This window comes from Rhinoderma darwinii, chromosome 4 (genome assembly GCF_050947455.1).
Source record: "Rhinoderma darwinii isolate aRhiDar2 chromosome 4, aRhiDar2.hap1, whole genome shotgun sequence".
Taxonomy (NCBI): Eukaryota; Metazoa; Chordata; class Amphibia; order Anura; family Rhinodermatidae; genus Rhinoderma; species Rhinoderma darwinii.
In genome coordinates, this window is record NC_134690.1 from 153112420 (window position 1) to 153131740 (window position 19321).

A 19321-nucleotide genomic window follows, 5' to 3' on the forward strand; every position below is an offset into this window, starting at 1 on the left:
ATCGGGTTGCATGGCTTTAATTTTTTACTTTTATTTTTCCCACTCTCTGGCACTTCAGTATATCTCCTGGTGATGTGTCCCCAATGATTAACGAGAAAACAAGTTTTGTTTTTTTTACTTGCCATAAAATCTTTTTCTCGTTGAATCCTTTAGGGGACACAGATCTCTCCCTCTTATTTTCTGTTTATTCCAGGCTTTGGACCTGTCGTTTTGACTGCTTGGATACATTTTCTCCTGGGACCGTGGACATGTTTGGGTATGTTCACATGGAGTTTTTGCAGGCAGAAAATTCTGCCTGGAAAAATCAGCTCCAGTTTTTTTAGGCTATGTTCACACGGAGTATTTTGGGGGAGGAATATCTGCCTCAAAATTCCGTTTGGAACTTTGAGGCAGATATTCCTCTCCCTGCACGCCGATTTTCGCGGCAATTATCGCGCCGTTTTTTGCCCGCGGCCATTGAGCGCCGCGGCCATAAAACAGCGAGATATACGCTTTCTCCTGCCTCCCATTGAAGTCAATGGGAGGTCCGAGGCGGAAGCGCCCGAAGATAGGGCATGTCGCTTCTTTTTCCCGCGAGGCAGTTTTACAGCTCGCGGGAAAAAGACGCCGACGCCTCCCATTGAAATCAATGGGAGGCGTTCTCGGGCCGTTTCTGCCGAGTTTTGCGACGCGGTTTCCGCGTCAAAAAACTCGGCAAAATACCCCGTGTGAACATAGCCTTAAGTGGTTTTTCACCACACGCGTTTTTTTGCCATGGTTTTTTTAGGCTTTTTTTAATTTTATTTTTATTTAGCTATCTCTTTAACAGAAAGATGGAATAACCGCGAGCGTTTTTGCTGGAAAACGCGTAAAAAAATTGCAGCAAAAAAAGGCGGGAAAAACTTTTTAAAGCCAGAAAGGCATCAAGATATGGCATGTCGCTTCTTTTTACCACGAGCGTTTTTTTCTGCTCGCGGTAAAAAAAACGCCTCCACCTCCCATTGAAATTAATGGGAGTAAATGTCGGCCGTTTTTTTGCCACGGTTTCCGCGGCAAAAAACGCAGTGTGAACAGGGCCTTTGTGTTTCTTTTCTCCAACCGCTTTTGTAAAAACGGAACTAGCAAAGACTCTTTCCGACCTGTTGTCGCCTCCTAGTGGCAGGTGCATATACCCATGGTGCGGTGTTCCCCAATGGAATCAACAAGAAATAGATTTTATAGTGAGTCCAAAAATCGTTTTTCCTATGGGGAACACAGTGTCCAATGTATTGCCATTGCCTTCATTTACATAATAGTGCAGTAATTACAGCTGACTTTATTTGTTTGTTTGGTTTTATTCTAGTTTTTTTTTGAGTGGTAGATCAGTTTCATTAGTCTTCCTGAGGGAGGGGGTGTCTCTGAGAAAGGAGTATCTATCTATCTATCTATCTATCTATCTATCTATCTATCTATCTATCTATCTATCTATATAGAGATATATATATCTCTAATAGATAGATAGATAAATCATAGAGGCATAAAAATATCTTTCACTGAAAAATCTGGTCTAGATCAGAGATTATAAACCGTTTTGGTCTCTTAGACTAAATCATTTTCTTGAGTTCTTCTTTTCCTTTATTTCTTGTCAAGATTTATCCAGTTGTAGCTTTGCCAGCAGTGTCCATAAGAGAAGGGGTAAAGTTTTGGGACAAGCATGGATAACTAAACTCAGACAGAATTGTAACAATATCCCTGAATAAGTATCATAATTTTATGGAAATTACATTCTTAAAATAAATCCACTTTTAAAGTGAACCTCCGGTTATATAGAAAAACGATTATAATGCAAAATTGTTTTGTTTTTTTTCTTTATAATTTGATTAGCTGATTTAGCATCTCTTACCAATGCAGTAGGAGACAGAGCCTCCTGCTCAACCTCTTAGTGTCCCATAAAATGTGATTATACAACGCTAGCTCCCATACTGAAGATGGAAGTCTTTTATAACCAATGTATTTATATGCACTACTCCTTTATCCTTTAAACACTTGTACCTTGGTCCTGACTTTTCACCTTATACTGTAATCCAGCTGACGTACACTGTCTAAATGCATTGAATATGCTGTTTATGCTTATGATAGCAAAGCATAGACTTTGAGACGCTGTAAGATGTAATGGGGTCCTGCAGCGCTAGCTCCAATACTGAAGACGAGCCTGGAAGGCACAGCAGGATACTCGGTCCCCAGCATCGGTAAGCGCAGACCATAGCATAAGCCGTGGACGGTCTAAGATGCTCATTAGAAGCATAATCCGTGATCTATCAATATGTATAGAAAAATTAATTATTTTGCAGTCCTGCACTATAATTGTGTGTTTTTGTTTTTTTTATATGTAACTGGAGGTACACGTTACAGCCCCATGCACACGACCGTAAAAATTGTCCGTAATTGCGGACCGCAACTACGGTCCGCAATTACGGACCCATTTACTGCTATTATCCACGGACACCTTCCCGTTTATTTACGGGAAGGTGTCTGGGCCGTAGACGTGTACTGCAAAAGATAGGACATGTCCTATCTTTTGCTTTTTACTGTCCGTGCTCCCATACTTTGTATGGGAGCACGGGCCGAAAATGCGGGCGGCTATCCGTGGCCGGCCCTGCCCACAATTTCGGCTCATGATTACGGGCACAGCCGTGTGATGAGGCCTAAGGCAGCCCTTTTATATTCGTGTTACAGTTGTTGGTAAACCACTTTGTTTTTTGTTTTTTTATTTAAACAGAATTAGGCCCCTGTTCACAAAGAGTATTTTGAAGGCAGAAAAAATCTGCCTCAAAATTCCTTCGGGAATGGGGTTCTGCAGCGCTAGCTCCAATACTGAAGACAAGAGCCTAGAAGGCAAAGCAGGATGCTCTGTCTCCTACTGCATCAGTAAGAGCAGACCGCAGCATAAGCCGTGGACAGTCTAAGCTGCTAATTAGAAGCATAAGCCGTGATGTATTCGTGATTGCTTCCTTCAGGAATTTTGAGGTCGTTTTTGACCTGCCTGCACCTTCTTGTCGCGCTTTTCACTGCGTTTTTCGCCCGCAGACGTTGAGCACCGTAGGCAAAAACGCTGCGTAAAACGCTTTTTCTGCAATCAATGGGAGGTCAGATGCGGAACTGTGACAAGAGACGTCATGCCACTTTCTTTGACCATGAGCGACTAAAAGCCGCCCGGGAAAAAAAACGCCTCCGCCTCCCATTGAAATCAATGGGAGGCGGTTTCGGATGTCTTTCAGCACTGATTCAGACACTGTTTCCGCGTCAAAATCAGCGCCAAAAAACTCTGTGGACTGGGCCTTACTTTTATGAATTTGTTTCTCCTTGTTGTGGGCCAAGCCAACTGCACATCCCGTAGAGACGTTATTTAAATTGTATATTTACCTTTTTATCTGCATTTTACATCTCGTTCAGAGATCTAATCTGAATATAAGTAAATTATTTGACTTCTCTTGTAATGCTCCTGAGATCAGATACTTTTACACTGGCACATTTTGGCAGGTGCAACGAACGCCAATCAACGAGACTGCTCGTTGATTAGCGTTGGTTTGCTCCTTTCACAAGGAGCTAGTATGGGGAAAACCGCTCGACCCCACACATTTCTATCAGATCAGCAGCACATCTCCCTGAACTAACCAGACCTTTTAGCTGTTTCGCCCAGCATTATAGTTACATAGTACGGCTGAAAAAAGACACATGTCCATCAAGTTCAACCAAGGGACGGCAAAAAGGAAGGGAAAAATTTCTACACATAGGAGCTAATATTTTTTCATCTAGGAAATTATCTCAGCCTTTTTTTAAAGCCATCTACTGTCCCTGCTGTGACCAGCTCCTGCGGTGACTATTCCATAGATTCACAGTTCTCACAGTAAAGAAGGCTTGTTGCCTCTGCAGGTTGAACCTTTTTTTCTCCAGATGGAGGGAGTGCCCCCTTGTTTTTTTTTAGGGGGTTTTACAACTGTTTTATAATGTCTATTTTACTTTGTGTATCACAAAATGTTGTGCTTTTATTATATGAATTAAAGAGGCTCTGTCACCAGATTTTGCAACCCCTATCTGCTATTGCAGCAGATAGGCGCTGCAATGTAGATTACAGTAACTTTTTTATTTTTAAAAAACGAGCATTTTTGGCCAAGTTATGACCATTTTTGTATTCATGCAAATGAGGCTTGCAAAAGTACAACTGGGCGTGTTGAAAAGTAAAAGTACAACTGGGCGTGTATTATGTGCGTACATCGGGGCGTGTTTACTACTTTTACTAGCTGGGCGTTCTGACGAGAAGTATCATCCACTTCTCTTCAGAACGCCCAGCTTCTGGCAGATCACGCTGTGACGTCACTTCCCCAGGTCCTGCATCGTGTCAGACGAGCGAGGACACATCGGCACCAGAGGCTACAGTTGATTCTGCAGCAGCATCAGCGTTTGCAGGTAAGTAGCTACATCGACTTACCTGCTAACGCCGATGCTGCTGCAGAATCATCTGTAGCCTCTGGTGCCGATGTGTCCTCGCACGTCTGACACGATGCAGGACCTGGGGAAGTGACGTCACAGCGTGATCTGCCAGAAGCTGGGCGTTCTGAAGAGAAGTGGATGATACTTCTCGTCAGAACGGCCAGCTAGTAAAAGAAGTAAAAACGCCCCGATGTACGCACATAATACACGCCCAGTTGTACTTTTACTTTTCAACACGCCCAGTTGTACTTTTGCAAGCCTCATTTGCATAAATACAAAAATGGTCATTACTTGGCCAAAAATGCTAGTTTTTTAAAAATAAAAACTTTACTGTAATCTACATTGCAGCGCCGATCTGCTGCAATAGCAGATAGGGGTTGAAAAATCTGGTGACAGAGCCTCTTTAAGTTTAAAATATCCTAAAGAAGATTGATATTGAAGTCACGAAAAGCTTTTATTCTATAATTTGCATACCCTTACATTGCTGTATTAAACACTAGTTTCCAATGTTTTTTGAGTTTGTGTGATGTATGTTGCAGCACCAAATGTTAATTACAGCCAAAATTATTTGATTTTTATTAGTGAGAAGCAATGACAGTGGAATACAATTTAGTTCGGATGGTAGCCGGGAGCTCCTAGCGTCCGCTGTGTCTTCCAACAGTTTGTATGATGCAGGTTAGTGTCGTTTTAAAATTGTTGTAATTGAGGGTTATTCCCACCGTAGACATTTATAGCAAATCCATGGGATATGACATAAATTTCGGATAGATGTAGCTCTAGGACCCATACCCATCTCCAGAACGCACGCTTGCTCGACTGTTTCCATAACTCCCATTTATCACAATGGAGAGTACTATGCACATTCGTGGCCACCTCTACATTCAATCTCTGCGTTGGCCGTCTCACCAGGCAGGACAGGAGTCCAGTGACCCCTATTCTGGAAATAGGTGCGGGTTCCTAAGACCTTTACGGCATGTCCCCTGGTTATGCCATAAAATGTTTTAGTTGGGAAAACAGTAGTTATTTTTTTTTTTTTTACGTTTATTTACAAATGCAGCAATAACATAGTCCAGCTGTCAATCGCAAATACATTTGAATCTACGTCTCATCACGGACAAATCATGAGTTAAACAAAATAGTGAAACCTACCCACCACAGCTCTCCATTCCAGTTTTGTCAGCTTTCAAGGAAAAAAACCCTTCCGTCAACTCTCCTCCCAGGAGTTGTCCAGTGCATGTCTAGGTACCTCAAATCACTTGTGTTAAATGTAAGGTAATAAATATTCAGACACGGTCTCATCCCCTTCCTGTTCTAATTTTGCTTTCACCCCCACCCAACAAGCCTTCATTCTAGGGTCCCTCCCCTTAAAGGGAAGGTGTCATTAATTATTTTTTTTTTATCATATTGATTTTAATATGATATTAACATAAATTGTATTTGTGTTCTCATGTTCTACTTTTTACTTTGTTCTTACTTTTACTTCTCTATGGGGGCTGCCATTTTTTTTCATCTCTGCATGTGTCGATTAATGACACATACAGAGATGGAATACGGCACATACAACCCCATAGAGAATGCGAACGGGAGCCGTTCCATTTTCTGAAGCGTACACCGTCTGTGTGGGAACATCTCATGCGCCGCTCCCACACAGACCAAAACGAAGCTCGTTCGCAGAGCGAAATCCGTCGCCATTTTCATGTGGACCGGAAGCCGCAACCGGACAGTAAGATGACGACTTCCGGCCATATGTTCAAGGACGTGAAGGCACAAATTATAGGAGTGGAGGCGGTGGCAGGAGAAGGTAATTTATGTTCGTGTATGTGATGTGTGTATTATGTTAGTCTTATACTGTCTGCTGAGCACTGTATCTAATCCTCCTACACTGTGCAGTCGCTCAGAAAATGGCGGCACACAGTGTAGGAGGTTTAAAGATTCCAACCCCTCCTGGCACTAGCCAGAAGGGAGGGGGGATTGTGTGAGGACACTAGAGAGAGTGTATCCACCCCAAATTTGCAGCATAAATCAATGAGGTTGCTTTACCACATTGACCATGCTGCAATTTTGCTCCCTCTAGTGGCCAGCACATGGAAATGTTATAAATTAGAATCTAATTTATAATATTTCCTGACTTGTGAAAAAATTAAAACGATGTGTAATCACTTAAATAATAATTGTTTAACTAAAAAAAAAAAAAAAAAAAAATTCTAGCGCCGCAGTCCCTTTAAGAAATTGATCAAAGTATAAGTAGTTCACCCAAAGCCAAACCGGAGCGGTTTATCCACCTCTACCATTGTTTTCCAAATTTCTTATCAGCCCCCCTTTTTAAATAAATGTTATACTCCACCAGAACCGCATGGTTTATTGTCCCTATAATTTCGTTCATTGAGGGCGGCATCTCATCCAACCAGTGTTTAGCTATTCCACGGTTCCCTCAGAGCCCCACAAGTCCAAAACATGCAGAATTTCGGCTTTCTCCTCCGGGCACCTAGGGCATTTAGCATCTGTTCTGATTCACATCTTCATCAAGACCCATGGGGTCCTATACACCCTATGTACTAGAAAAAGTTGAGACCTTCTCCGAGCTACATTAAGAGATGGTGTGCCGGGAGATGTAACAATTTCTTCCCAGTGTTCCTTAGGTATGGAACCTACGTCTCTCTCCCATTTCTCTTTAACAGGTTTCATAAGATCCCCGTAGGTGCTTGGGTAGTAAAATAGAGTACGCCCATGAAATCAACCCCTTAGATGTAGACACTTTCACAATACAATCCTATACTCCCAAGGCGTGTATCTCTGGGGCAACTGAATTGGATTGTGTCTGAATTGCAATGCCGTATCTTCAAGTATTCGTAGGAACATATGTTTCAACTGAAATTCTTCTTTCAGCTGCTGAAAGGATTTAACCCCTTCCCGTACGTAAACGACTTTCAGATTTTTGTTTTTTCCACCTCACATTCCAAAAGCCATACATTTTTATTTTTCCGTCGATTATAGTCCTATGAGGGCTTGATTTTTGCGGGGCGAGTTGTTGTAGTTTTTCGTAGCACTATTTATTGTGCCATATAATGTACTAGGAAACCCAAGGAAAAAATTATTTGTGGGGTAGAAAAAGAAAAAAAAAACAGCGATTCCTCCATTGTTTTTTGTGCTTTGTTTTTACGGAATTCACTTCAATTAAAACAACATGTTAACTTTATTCTGCGGGTCAATACGATTATGGCGATACCAAATATAGTATTTTTTCTATATTTGAGAAATTTTTTTTTTACACTTTTTTTTAGTTGTAAAAGTAAAGTTTATTTTGTATTGCCAAATTCTGAGAGCCATAAGTGGTTTGATTAAGTGGTATGAGGGCTTATTTTTTGCGGGATAAGCTGTAGTTTTTAATTATACCATTTTTTGGTTCATGCAACGTTTTAATCACTATTTATTCCATTTTTTGTGGGAGATGAGGTGGCTGAAAAAATAGCGATTTAGCATTTTTCCTTTTTTTTATTTTTTACGGCGTTCACCGTGCGGGTTGAATAATGATATATTGTAATAGTTCAGACTTTTACGGATGCGGCGATACCAATTTTAATTTTTTTAACTTTCAATTTTTCATTGTTTTTTTTTTACAAAAGAAAACCCCCCTTTATATTACTAATTTTTACTTTTTTATTAGTTCCCCAAGGGACTAACTATTGCAGTATATCGTCTTTCTGACAGGCTTCTATTAAGCCCTGCCAGAAGCAGGCCCCCTCATTAGGCCCCCAGGCAGCCATAGCAACCATCGCCACCCCGCGATTGCATTGCGGGGGACGCAATGAGCTGCTAGAGGGGGTCGCCCCCTCTTTCTAATGATTTAAATGCCGCGGTCGCTACTGACCACAGCATTTAACGGGTTAAACGAGCGGGATCACGCTCGATCCTGCTCGTTTACTGTGATGTTGCGGCTGTAACATACAGCCGACACCCGTATCATATGTAGCGGGTTCACCCGTGAGCCCGTTCCATACTTCCCCCTACCCGGCTATGACGTATGGATACGTCCAATGTCGGGAAGGGGTTAAGATTGGTGTCCCTCGAACAGCTGACTCAGCCGGATTATGCCCTCTTGTTCCCATCTATTCATCCCTTCTAATTGGGGTGTAGTTATTACATACCGCCACATCCAGTATCTGCTTACATTCTCTCCATACTTTGTGCAGTAGAAGTAAAGATGGTCTGTTTCCCGCTATCCTCTTATATGTATGCGCTTCCAGTTCCTCTAATGGACTTCTCCCTCCTCCCAGGTAAGACAAAATGTTTTCCCTATACCCCCCTTATCTCTATCTTCCCTCCCCCACAAATGCTGACATTGTGCAGCAAGGTAGTACATCCATGCATTTGGTAGGACCAGGCCCCCTTCATTCTTTGGAAATGTAAGTTTCTCCAGTTTTATTCTGGGCACCCCCCTTTTCCACACTAGATCTCGCAAGAGGTTATGCAGCTTCCTGATCCAACCTTTGGGAATTCACACTGGGGAGTTATGAATTATATATAACACCTGGGTCATGAGAATAATTTTTATTACATTTGTCCTCCCCCCTCCTGTACGGCTTTCCACAGACTATAAATAGGCGTAAAACGTATAAATATAAATCAACTTTTGCCATCATGTCAAGGTGACACAATCATTAACAAAGTTTCACTACTCCGGCTCCACCATCCGATCTCTCCGTCTTGAAGATCCTCATACTCACACGGCCTTTGCAGGTCTGAGTTTACTTTCGTGACCGTCCAGCCATCTCATCGCCTCTCCAGGCTATTCAAAGAAGGATGTCGTTCCAAAGGCAACCATCCGGAGTTTCGCTGGATACATCATGGAGTAAGACACATTCACCGCCCGAAGACGTTTCTGTATGTCCAGAAATTGCGCCCGATTCCTTTGCACATCCATTGAGAAGTCTGGGGAAAAAGGATACCCGCACTCCATTAATGGAAATATCCGGACGTTCCCGTACTATTCTCAGTATGTGATCTGTTTCCTTATAGTGCAGGATCTTTATCCGCATCGGTCTCGGCGGTCTTCCAGGATGACCCGGTCTGGTAGGCACCCTGTGTGCCCTCTCCACGGCAAATAAAGGGGTCCGCACTTTCCATCCAAATGTGTGAAGCAGCCTAGTTTCAAAGTAAGCAGTAGGGTTATTGCTTTCAACCCTTTCTGGCACTACTACCAGGCGAACATTATGTAACACAAAGTCAGTGTAGTAAGAACCAAGGAGTTGTGTTTTACAACCACTAATATGTCAGTGAGGGTTCTGATAATCCACCCCTCTTAGCGCTCTGCATCCCGCCATTCGTGTGCTGTCTCGGCGTGCTCCTGCTCGCCGCCTCCTCCTCATTCTCCATGTCTTCCTCCAGCACGGCGTATCGTGAGCCATATGAGGGGCCGCCAATCCCCGCTCCCACAGCCGTTGACTGCTTGTGGGTCCCCAAACTGCCCGCCCGTGGTGTTCGGGCAAACCTCTCTGCAGCATCCACTCGGACACCTCTGTTCCGGGGCTCTCTCTTGCCAGCGCCATCTTGAAAGCCGGTCCCGGGGCTCGGCAGCAGTGTTTTCTTCTTCTTTGAGCGGCTCATCGCAACAGGACGCTCAACCACGGTCTCTTCCAGCTTTATGCCTTCCAGGGACACCGATTTTGCTAATCCGTTTGGGTATCACTCCTAGGCTTAGTTTCCCAAACTTAAGATGCTTTGTGGTTTTTCTAGTTTTGCAATGTTGGTGAATGTAAATTTCCTAAATTCCTATTACAGTTTAAAAAAAAAAAAGAAAAAATACCCCCCTTCCCCCAATAACACATTGTAAAAATGATTTATTTTTTAATACTTGATTATATCCGAAAACTCTGGGAATGTACCCTAACGAAGACACCCATGCTGCTTCTTTTTCATTCGGTGGCTTCACTGGAGACAGGGGAAGAGGGGACTCTTTCATATGTGCCGCCATTGGCACATGTGATATTGGTGGTGGCCAAAAGGTGTCTCTTAAGGATGTGGCTGGAATCCAGCGTACCCACAATGGATCAGCTGATTCAACAATTGAAAGTTTGCCTCCAATCAGATAGAAATGAAGCAATTACATCTAAAGAGAAAAAGACGGCAGGGTTCTTTAAAAAATGGAGACCTTTTCTTTTGCAGCTATCTGATTCAGAAATTGGGGAGGTAGTAACGGGATTTCAGTACACAAAATGGTATCTCACAGAAGAGATTAAAGGGCAATTAGGAAGGCTGAAGACTGTAGAGCTGAGAGTCTAAATGGAAATGAGAGGATAGTTCACTGGCAAGAGAGAAGAGGGGAAAGATATATCAGAATAGAGCGATTTTCACATTGTCTGCCAAAGTTGGAATGTTAAATGTTTCAGCATTTTGCAAAGGTTTAATGGAAAATGTAGTTAAGAATGTCTGAAATGTAAACGCTTAAGGAAACTTTGTATGAACCGCAAGTTACAATGTGATAAAACCTAAATAACATACTCTGTAATACTGTTCACTTTTTCAAAGGGTGGGCAATGCCATTCTTTTGTTGTATATATGTGGTATGTTCAATAAAAACTTTTATACAAAAAAAAATAAAAAATTATTTTTAGTGTGTGTGTTTTATAGAGATATAGTAATCAACATATTACTATGACCCCCTGCCCATATGGGTGTGAATGAAGCCTTAGTTTGGTTTTTAGATTAGAAATAACTGAAGAATTTATTATATATATATATTAATCATTAAAGTACTAAACAATTCTAAAGCATTAGGCTATAGACTAGACTGTATTTGTTTTGAATAATCGTATGCTTCTTGGATTCAGTTCCTAAAAATGGTGGTGGTGGTGTTTTTTTTTTCAATTCCTTTAGAGATGGAAAAGAAACTTGAAAAGAGGGATTCTGCTGTATTTCAAGATTCTACAAGCACTAAAATGGTTAACCTAGGACTTAAGCTGTACCAGGCAGCTTTTCAGCAAAACCTTCCAGCGATGTCTGAGGCGCTAGCTCAAGGAGCAGAAGTCAACTGGGTTAACACACAAGAAAACAATGCTACACCTTTGATACAGGCGGTGCATGGGGTATGATACTTTATTTTCTGTATTCTCGGCTTGAACAACTGGAAATGAATTACATTGTCCTGCATTTATTGACCGCTACTTTGCTCCTGTACCATGTCTATCTCTTCCCATTTCTGTGATGTACAGGAGTATTTTATATAAAGATAAAGTGTTTGGATTATTTTTAACTCTATATTCTTCTCAGGGATCGCTAGTGACATGCGAGTTTCTACTGCAAAATGGAGCCAACGTTAACAATCGAGATGTGAAAGGGAGGGGACCATTACATCATGCGACTGTGCTTGGCCACACGGGGTAAGCAGCAGTGTCTATGGGGTCCGCTGTTTTGAGCGATTTGGATTCTTATATTGCCGATTCCCTGATATCGGGTTATGATAAATGCACCCTTTTTCTAGTGGGGTCAGTAGTATAGCCTACAGGGAATTTCAGGCTTCCCTCATATACTCAGGCATATCGCAGACAGATTTCTTTACATGGGTCTGCAGAGTTACACTTTAAATTATTGTTACAGTACATTCAGAATACCATAATTTACACTAATGTAAGGATAAAACACAGAAAATAACTTTTCATTTCTTCATGCACTTGGAAAGATATATTAATGTCTATTCGAAATGTATTTTCCTGAAGTTTAACATGATGGTAGTGCATCAGAAAGGAGGTTTGTGGAGTGGAAGTTTTCAGTGTAATTTATAATTTTGTTATGCTGTCTTATGGTTAGTGTAAGGATGTAGAGTAACTGAGTAAACACGCTTTTTTTTAACCATATATGTAATACATATATATATAATATATACTGAGGATCCGGTTTAAACCAGACCATGTTTTAGTAAGCTGTCACTCTATGGCAGGGGTCAGGAACCTTTTTGGCTAAGAGAGCCGTAAACGCCACATATTTTGAAATATAATTCCGCGAGAGCCGTACAATATGTTTAAAGGGCCATTGACAGATCAATCGCTCCAATGTTCACTTAGTACAGCAAGGAATGCTCCTCCCTGCTGTATAAAGCCACAACTGGACTGAAACAATGGTAATTAGCAGTAAAAAAATTAAATAAATAACTTACATTGTGAGCTTGCGATGCATGACATCAGTCCAGCAGTCTGGCTTCTTCTTTTTCCTGCGCATGACTGGAAGCTGGCATTCTTCCCACCTGATGTTGAGAGAATGCCAGCTTTGAGGCATTCGCAGAAGAAAGAAGCTGGAATGTTGGACATGTCACACAACGCATTGTCAGTTATGTCAATTATCTATTTTATTATTTTACAGCGAATTATTGTTTAGGTCCAGCGGTGGCTTAGTGCAGCAGAGAGGAACACTCCTTTGTGTACTAAGTGACCGCTGGAGCAATTGTATCTGTCAGTGGCCCTTTTAAAAGTGTTGGTCTTACAGAAAATGAACAAAAAAGAGAGGCTCAGACCCATAGGGAACTAAAGCATTTACTACTTAAAGTGGTACATACAAGCAGGCACACCCAGCGTAATAAATAATTGAACTTTATTAAATAGTCTCACTGTACATAAAGTGCACACATTGACTTGTATTTAATTTTAAAGAACAACAAATCTCCGAACTCTTTTTTTTATAACATAGTAACGTTTTAATGCTGTTGCTAACCAACGACGAATAGAATACTTCCTACCGTTAACGTCCAAGGGAGACACAAGGGAGGAGGCAGATGCCGCTTCACTAGGGGACGCAGGTGCGTGCTTGCAGACGGCGCGGCTATGCAGGGAGTTATGGGAAATGTAGTCCATGCTCCCTGCCGCTCACCACTGCCGCCAATGCTTATCAGGCCATCAAAGAACTACCAATATCAGCGTGCACCGCGGCCTGATGGAGCGCGGTGCACGGGCTGATGGAGCGCGGTGCATGCATCCTTCCCATAGACAGGTAGGAGCCCTGTCTGCGAGCCAGATACGGCCATCAAAAGAGCCATATCTGGCTCGCGAGCCATAGGTTCCCGACCCCTGCTCTATGGCATCCTTTTCCATTATACACCCAAGACCTAAAGCTTAAAAATAAGCTTTTAAGTGGTTAAATGTGATCAATGTGGCATACTAGTGATGTCCACAACAACACGTAATATGCTCAGAGGGAAAATGAAGATTTTTTTTTTTATCAACAATGATATGATATTAGGCCGATAACAGGATATTGTGATTAGAATGGTATTTGATGTTTTGCTTATTTATTTATTTTTCTCCTAGGCAAGTCTGTTTATTTTTGAAGCGTGGAGCCAATCAACATGCTACCGATGAGGATGGAAAAGATCCTTTAAGCATTGCTGTGGAAGCTGCTAATGCTGATATAGTAACACTGTATGTAGCAAGTCCAATATTAAATACTTATTACAGAAGCTTTATACTGATTGAATGACTGTTTGCTTAAAAGTCCAATTAAAGGCTATGAAAACCTTTCCAAGGTGTTTTTTTTTTATTGTAATAAAAAGGTCAATCAGTGTGATTGGGGAAATGTTATAATTAGTTTTTATTAAAAATTTGTTCAACTTTTTGGGATGCAGCTGCTCTGTATTGTCTATACAGATCGGCTGTATCGTTCACTAAATCCTGCTCCCGTCAGGTCCGCGGGGCTGACTGGTTCAGTGAAAGCGGTCACACAGGATCCACCTGTTATCCATCACATCTAAGTTCATAACTTAGATATAATAAATTACAGGTGGATCCTGAGTGTCAGACCTGCTGACACTGAACTAGTCAGGTCCGCGGGACTGACGGATTCAGGTCTTCGTGAAATATACAGCTGCTCTGTATAGAGCATACAGAGCAGCTGTATTTCAAAATAAAGCAAATTTTTAATAAAAACGAATTATAAAGTTTTACCAATCACACTGATTGACCTTTTTTATTGAATAAAAAATCAATTTCAAAGGTTTACATAGCCTTTAAAGTATGGAACTGATATGTTGATTCATGGTATTGTGGGATTTATATATGTACTGTATTCCTGCTATGGAAATAAATATAACTATTGCTCTCGTGCCTTTTAACAAGGAAAATTCCCAAAATGAAGAAATGATTGCATTCGCTAATAGTTTTTTTTTACTTTTTAAAGTATTACACTTGAATATGAGATTAAAGAAAATTCTAGCACAGCCAGGGTTCAAGCAAAATCTATTTGAACTATATCATTCGGACAATTTACAGCTCCCTCTTAAGTATATTAAATTACGTTTTCACCTCTTCTATGTTCCCTTTAGATTGCGCTTGGCACGTATGAATGAAGAGATGCGGGAATCAGAAGGACTTTACGGACAACCAGGTCAATATCCCACTAACAGCCATACAGAAATGCAATATAGAAAGTGCATGAGAGAGTTCATTAGCTTACAGCTTGGTCATTCTGAGTCTTCAGGGAGAAAGATGAACAGCTACTCATCCAATTAATTTGGTGTATATGTATGTATGTGTGTGTGTGTCTGTGTGTATGTATATATGTATGTGTATATATATATATATATATATATATATATATATTATGGACAAAAGTATTAGGACATGTGCACATTACATCTACGGGAGCTTTTATCCATATTAATACTTATGGATTTTGATCGGGAGTTGGGCTGCCCCACCCCCCATTGCGGCTAAATCATCCTTCACTCGACTGGGAAGTCTTTCTACAAGATTTTGTAGTGTTTGTGGGATTTTTTGCTCATTCGTCCAGAAGAGCATTTGTGAGGTTAGACACTGATGTTGGAGGAGACGGCCTGGCTCGCAATCTACGTTCTAGCTTATTCCAAATGTGATCGATGGGGTTAAGGTCAGGGCTCTATGTGGGCCAGTCAAGTTCTTCCACACAAACTCACCCAACCATGCCTGTATGGACCTTGCTTTGTGCGCTGGGGCAGTCATGCTGGAACAGAAAAGTGCCTTCCCCAAACTATTCCCATGAAGTTGGAAGTTTGTTAAACCCAGACTCCTCCATCAGACTGCCAGATAGAGAAGCGTGATTCATCATTCTACAGAACATATTTCCGCGGCTCCAGAGTCTAGTGGCTGTGTGCTTTATGCCTCTCCATCTGATGCTGGCATTGAGCTTGGTGATGTCAGGCTTGCATGCAGCTTCTCGGTAATGGAAACCCATGCCATGAAGCTCCAGGTGCACAGTTTTTGTTCTGATAATACCAGAAGAGGTTTGGAACTGCAATTATTGAGCCAGCAGAGCATTGGCCACTTTTATGCAGTATGCGCTACAGCACTCGGCGACCCCGCTCTGTAACTATACCTGGTCTGCCACTTTGGAAGCGTTTAGGAACCACAGCAACTCAGACACACTTTGCAGTAACACCACCCACAGTTGATGGTGGAATATTTAGGGGGAAGAAACTTCACAAACTGACTTGTTACAATGGTGGCATGCTATTACAGTACCATGCTGGAATTCAGTGAGCTCTTTAGAGTGACTCATTTTTCACAAATGTTTGTCAAGGCGACTGCATGGCTATGTGCTTGATTTTATACACGTGTGGCAATGGGACTGAATTATAATACCTGAATTTAATTATTAAGAGGTGTGTCCCAATACGTCTATATAGTGCATGTATCAAGCCTTACTTCAGAAATATTCAAACGTCACTGAATTGAAATAAGTAATTCTTGACACCAAGAACACTTAAAATCGTGCGAAATAAATTTTGTTATAGTTTCATATTTCTATTTTAGGTTTTCTCTCTAGTACTTAGAGGGTTTGTCCATGATTAGGAAAATATGGCTGCCCTCTTTTAAAAACTGCACCACACCTGTCCAGGATACTTTTGTCCATCCATGTAGTGTATGTACGGTATGTGTGTGTATGTGTGTGTGTGTGTATATATATATATATATATATATATATATATATATATATAGCCATTTGTATGTAACCCTCTTACGCTGCTGCAATATTTTGCTTACTTGTCTTCCCAAGGTAGTTTTTATGTGAAGATAATATCTACTATAGAGTGTGTTAACTGGTATATCACAAAAGATTGAGCAATATGGACTTTTGAGGCATCTCACTTTTGAAAAAGTGATGCTAAGTAGACTATTAAATGGACACTAACTTTTAAAATAATTTGCTGGTCTAATAGTTTACCTGATATAGATCAGCTTTGTAATTTACTTACTGTTAAACTTGTATTGTCCATGCAAATTCTGTGTAAAGTTACTGCCACTAGGTGTATCCCTTCCTGTAATCTGCTGTCCTCCCCTTGTTGTCAAGCAAAGTCCGTCTCTGATTACAGAGCAGAATTGATGGACTGCAGAAGGTGGGGTTTGTCTTTTCAATAATGCACCCCATAACTGTCCACACAGTATAATGCCCCAACAGCTTCCCCCAATAGTGCCTGATAAAAATAATATACATACTCACCTAACCCTGTTCCAATAATTAGTGGAGGAAATCCCTCTGGTCTTTGCAGCTCGGCGTACTCCGGCACGATGACGTCATTTCCTCACGTCCAGCGATACATAGTGAATGGTCAAGCAGGGACCTTACGGTCCCCTGCTCTACCATCGGCTTCAACTATCTGCGTCCTGAAGTTGCAGATACAGGTTAAACCGGGTGAAAATAATTGATAAAACCGAAATTCAGAATATGAATTCGATTTAATTGTGCTTAATTTTGATTAATTGCCCAGCCCTAGGATGAGCTATGAAAAAGTGGTTATTAACCATTAAAGAGGACCTATCCCTTTCCTGCCATGTCTGTTTTAGTAAATAGTAGAAATTCCCATCACTTACCCTCATGGATAATTTTAAATAAAGCTTCACCTTTACTATATATGCATTCAAATATGATTATTCTGCTAAGCATAATGTACTTCTCCACCTAAACAAAATCAGATTGGTGCCAGGCAACATTCTTTAGGCTGAGTTCACACGGGGCTGATACGCTGCTTAAAATTACGGCGCCTATCCGTCCGCATGAAATTGCAGGTAAAAGACTGCACCAAACTATGGTGCAGTTTTTTTTGCCCGAAATGTCTGAATGCTAGCAGGCCGGCGGCCTGGGATGACTTTTTATCCAAGGAGACCGTTGCAGCCAATCACAGGTCACATGGGATTGGAGCGTCATCCTAGGATGATGTTTCATCCCATGTGAACGCATCTACAGTCTATGATTGGGTGCAGCGGTCACATGGGATGAAACGTCATCCCAGGAGCCCGCGCTGGAGGGAGGAGCACAGACTTCTTGGTAAGAGGTTTTTCTTTTTTTTTTTTCTGAGTTGCGTTTTTTGCGGCGGAATCGCTGCAGACCTGCCGCAAAACAATGCAACAACTGCTACTTGTTACGGGATTTACCTCCCCATTTAATGGGGAAAACCCGCAACAAATAAGCAGCGTTTATGCAAATACAATTGACATGCTGCGGAATAAAATTCTGCACCGCAGGTCAATTTCTGAGCGTTTTCTCCATTTTGCTGCTACTGTATTTGCTGCGAATTCCGTTGCAGAAAAACCACAAAATTTACGCAACGTGAACTTGACCCTACATGGAGATTTGTTCATTGACAGTGTTCAGCCCTAGTTTAGAAACTGAATATGTCTTCCTAATGCCGATATAAAAAGTACCAGTAATTTTAACCTCCTCCCCCTACACTAAGATAGACCTAAGCATAGGTATTTTCGTCTCAACCATAGCGTAGTCTACAGGCACATCAGGAAACTGTTATTAGTTTTTTATAGCACAAACTGATTAGAATGCCGGAGTTCCGATATTCAAACTCCGGCGGCCACTATAGCACTAGAGCTCTGGCCACCGGAGTTTGAATATTCAGTTTCTAAACTAGAGCTGAACACAGTCAATCAACATGGCGAAGTACATTATGCTTAGCATAATAATCCTATTTAATGCATATATAGTAAAGGTGAAGTTTTATTAGCCATAAGCGAGTCTGTGATCTGTTTTCTAGTACAAGTGGATAAAAGTATCAAGATAATACAGTCAATTATAGTAGGAATTCCCCATGAAATACCGCATGACTATACACTTTGACATTGTCCTTTCAGTGCTGGAACTGTTAGTCTGTGTAGGGACATGCCTTATTTACAATAAATATGGTAATCCTCAGTTGCCAAATTTATTTCCAGGAGAAATAAGAGGAATAGCGAAATGCAGTTTAATGATGGAGCTTTAGGTACAAGGATGTTTAATTGTGCGGAATGAGAAAATATTTTTGATATTTATAATTAAAACCTATTATGACTAAAGAGGCTCTGTCACCACATTAGTGCCCTATATTGTACATGATGTGATTGGCGCTGTAATGTAGGTGACAGCTGTGTTTTTTATTTAGAAAAACGATAATTTTTGACGGAGTTATGACCTATATTTGCTTTATGCTAATGAGTTTCTTAATGGACAACTGGACGTGTTTTACTTTTTGGTCAAGTGGGCGTTGTACAGAGTGTATGACGCTGACCAATCAGCGTCATACACTTCTCCCCATTCATTTACACAGCACTAGCGATATAGCTATATCTCTATGTGCAGCCACATAAACACACTATAACGTTACTGCAGTGTCCTGACAATGAATATACATTACCTCCAGCCAGGACGTGATGTTTATTCAGAATCCTGACACTTCGCTAACACAATCCCGACACTACAGCACAGCAAGCGTAATCTCGTTTTAAATGACCGTTTACAGCGTAATCTCGCGAGATTACGCTTGCTGTGCTGTAGTAACGGGATTGTGTTAGCGAAGTGTTAGGGTTCTGAATAAACATCACGTCCTGGCTGGAGGTAATGTATATTCATTGTCAGGACACTGCAGTAATGT

General features: G+C 41.3%; 1 protein-coding gene across 3 annotated transcripts in view; it reads left to right on the forward strand.

Moving 5' to 3' along the window:
* ACAP2 (ArfGAP with coiled-coil, ankyrin repeat and PH domains 2) overlaps positions 1-19321 on the forward strand; it is a 131445-nt gene that overhangs the window by 108567 nt on the left and 3557 nt on the right. For 2 of the 3 annotated variants that reach the window (XM_075861745.1, XM_075861746.1), the window contains 5 exons: positions 5032-5124; positions 11323-11531; positions 11716-11825; positions 13743-13853; positions 14753-14814. In XM_075861745.1, the coding sequence (XP_075717860.1) occupies positions 5032-5124; positions 11323-11531; positions 11716-11825; positions 13743-13853; positions 14753-14814 (585 nt within the window). The remainder of the gene's footprint in view (positions 1-5031; positions 5125-11322; positions 11532-11715; positions 11826-13742; positions 13854-14752; positions 14815-19321) is intronic. The other variant, XM_075861747.1, reaches the window with a different exon arrangement.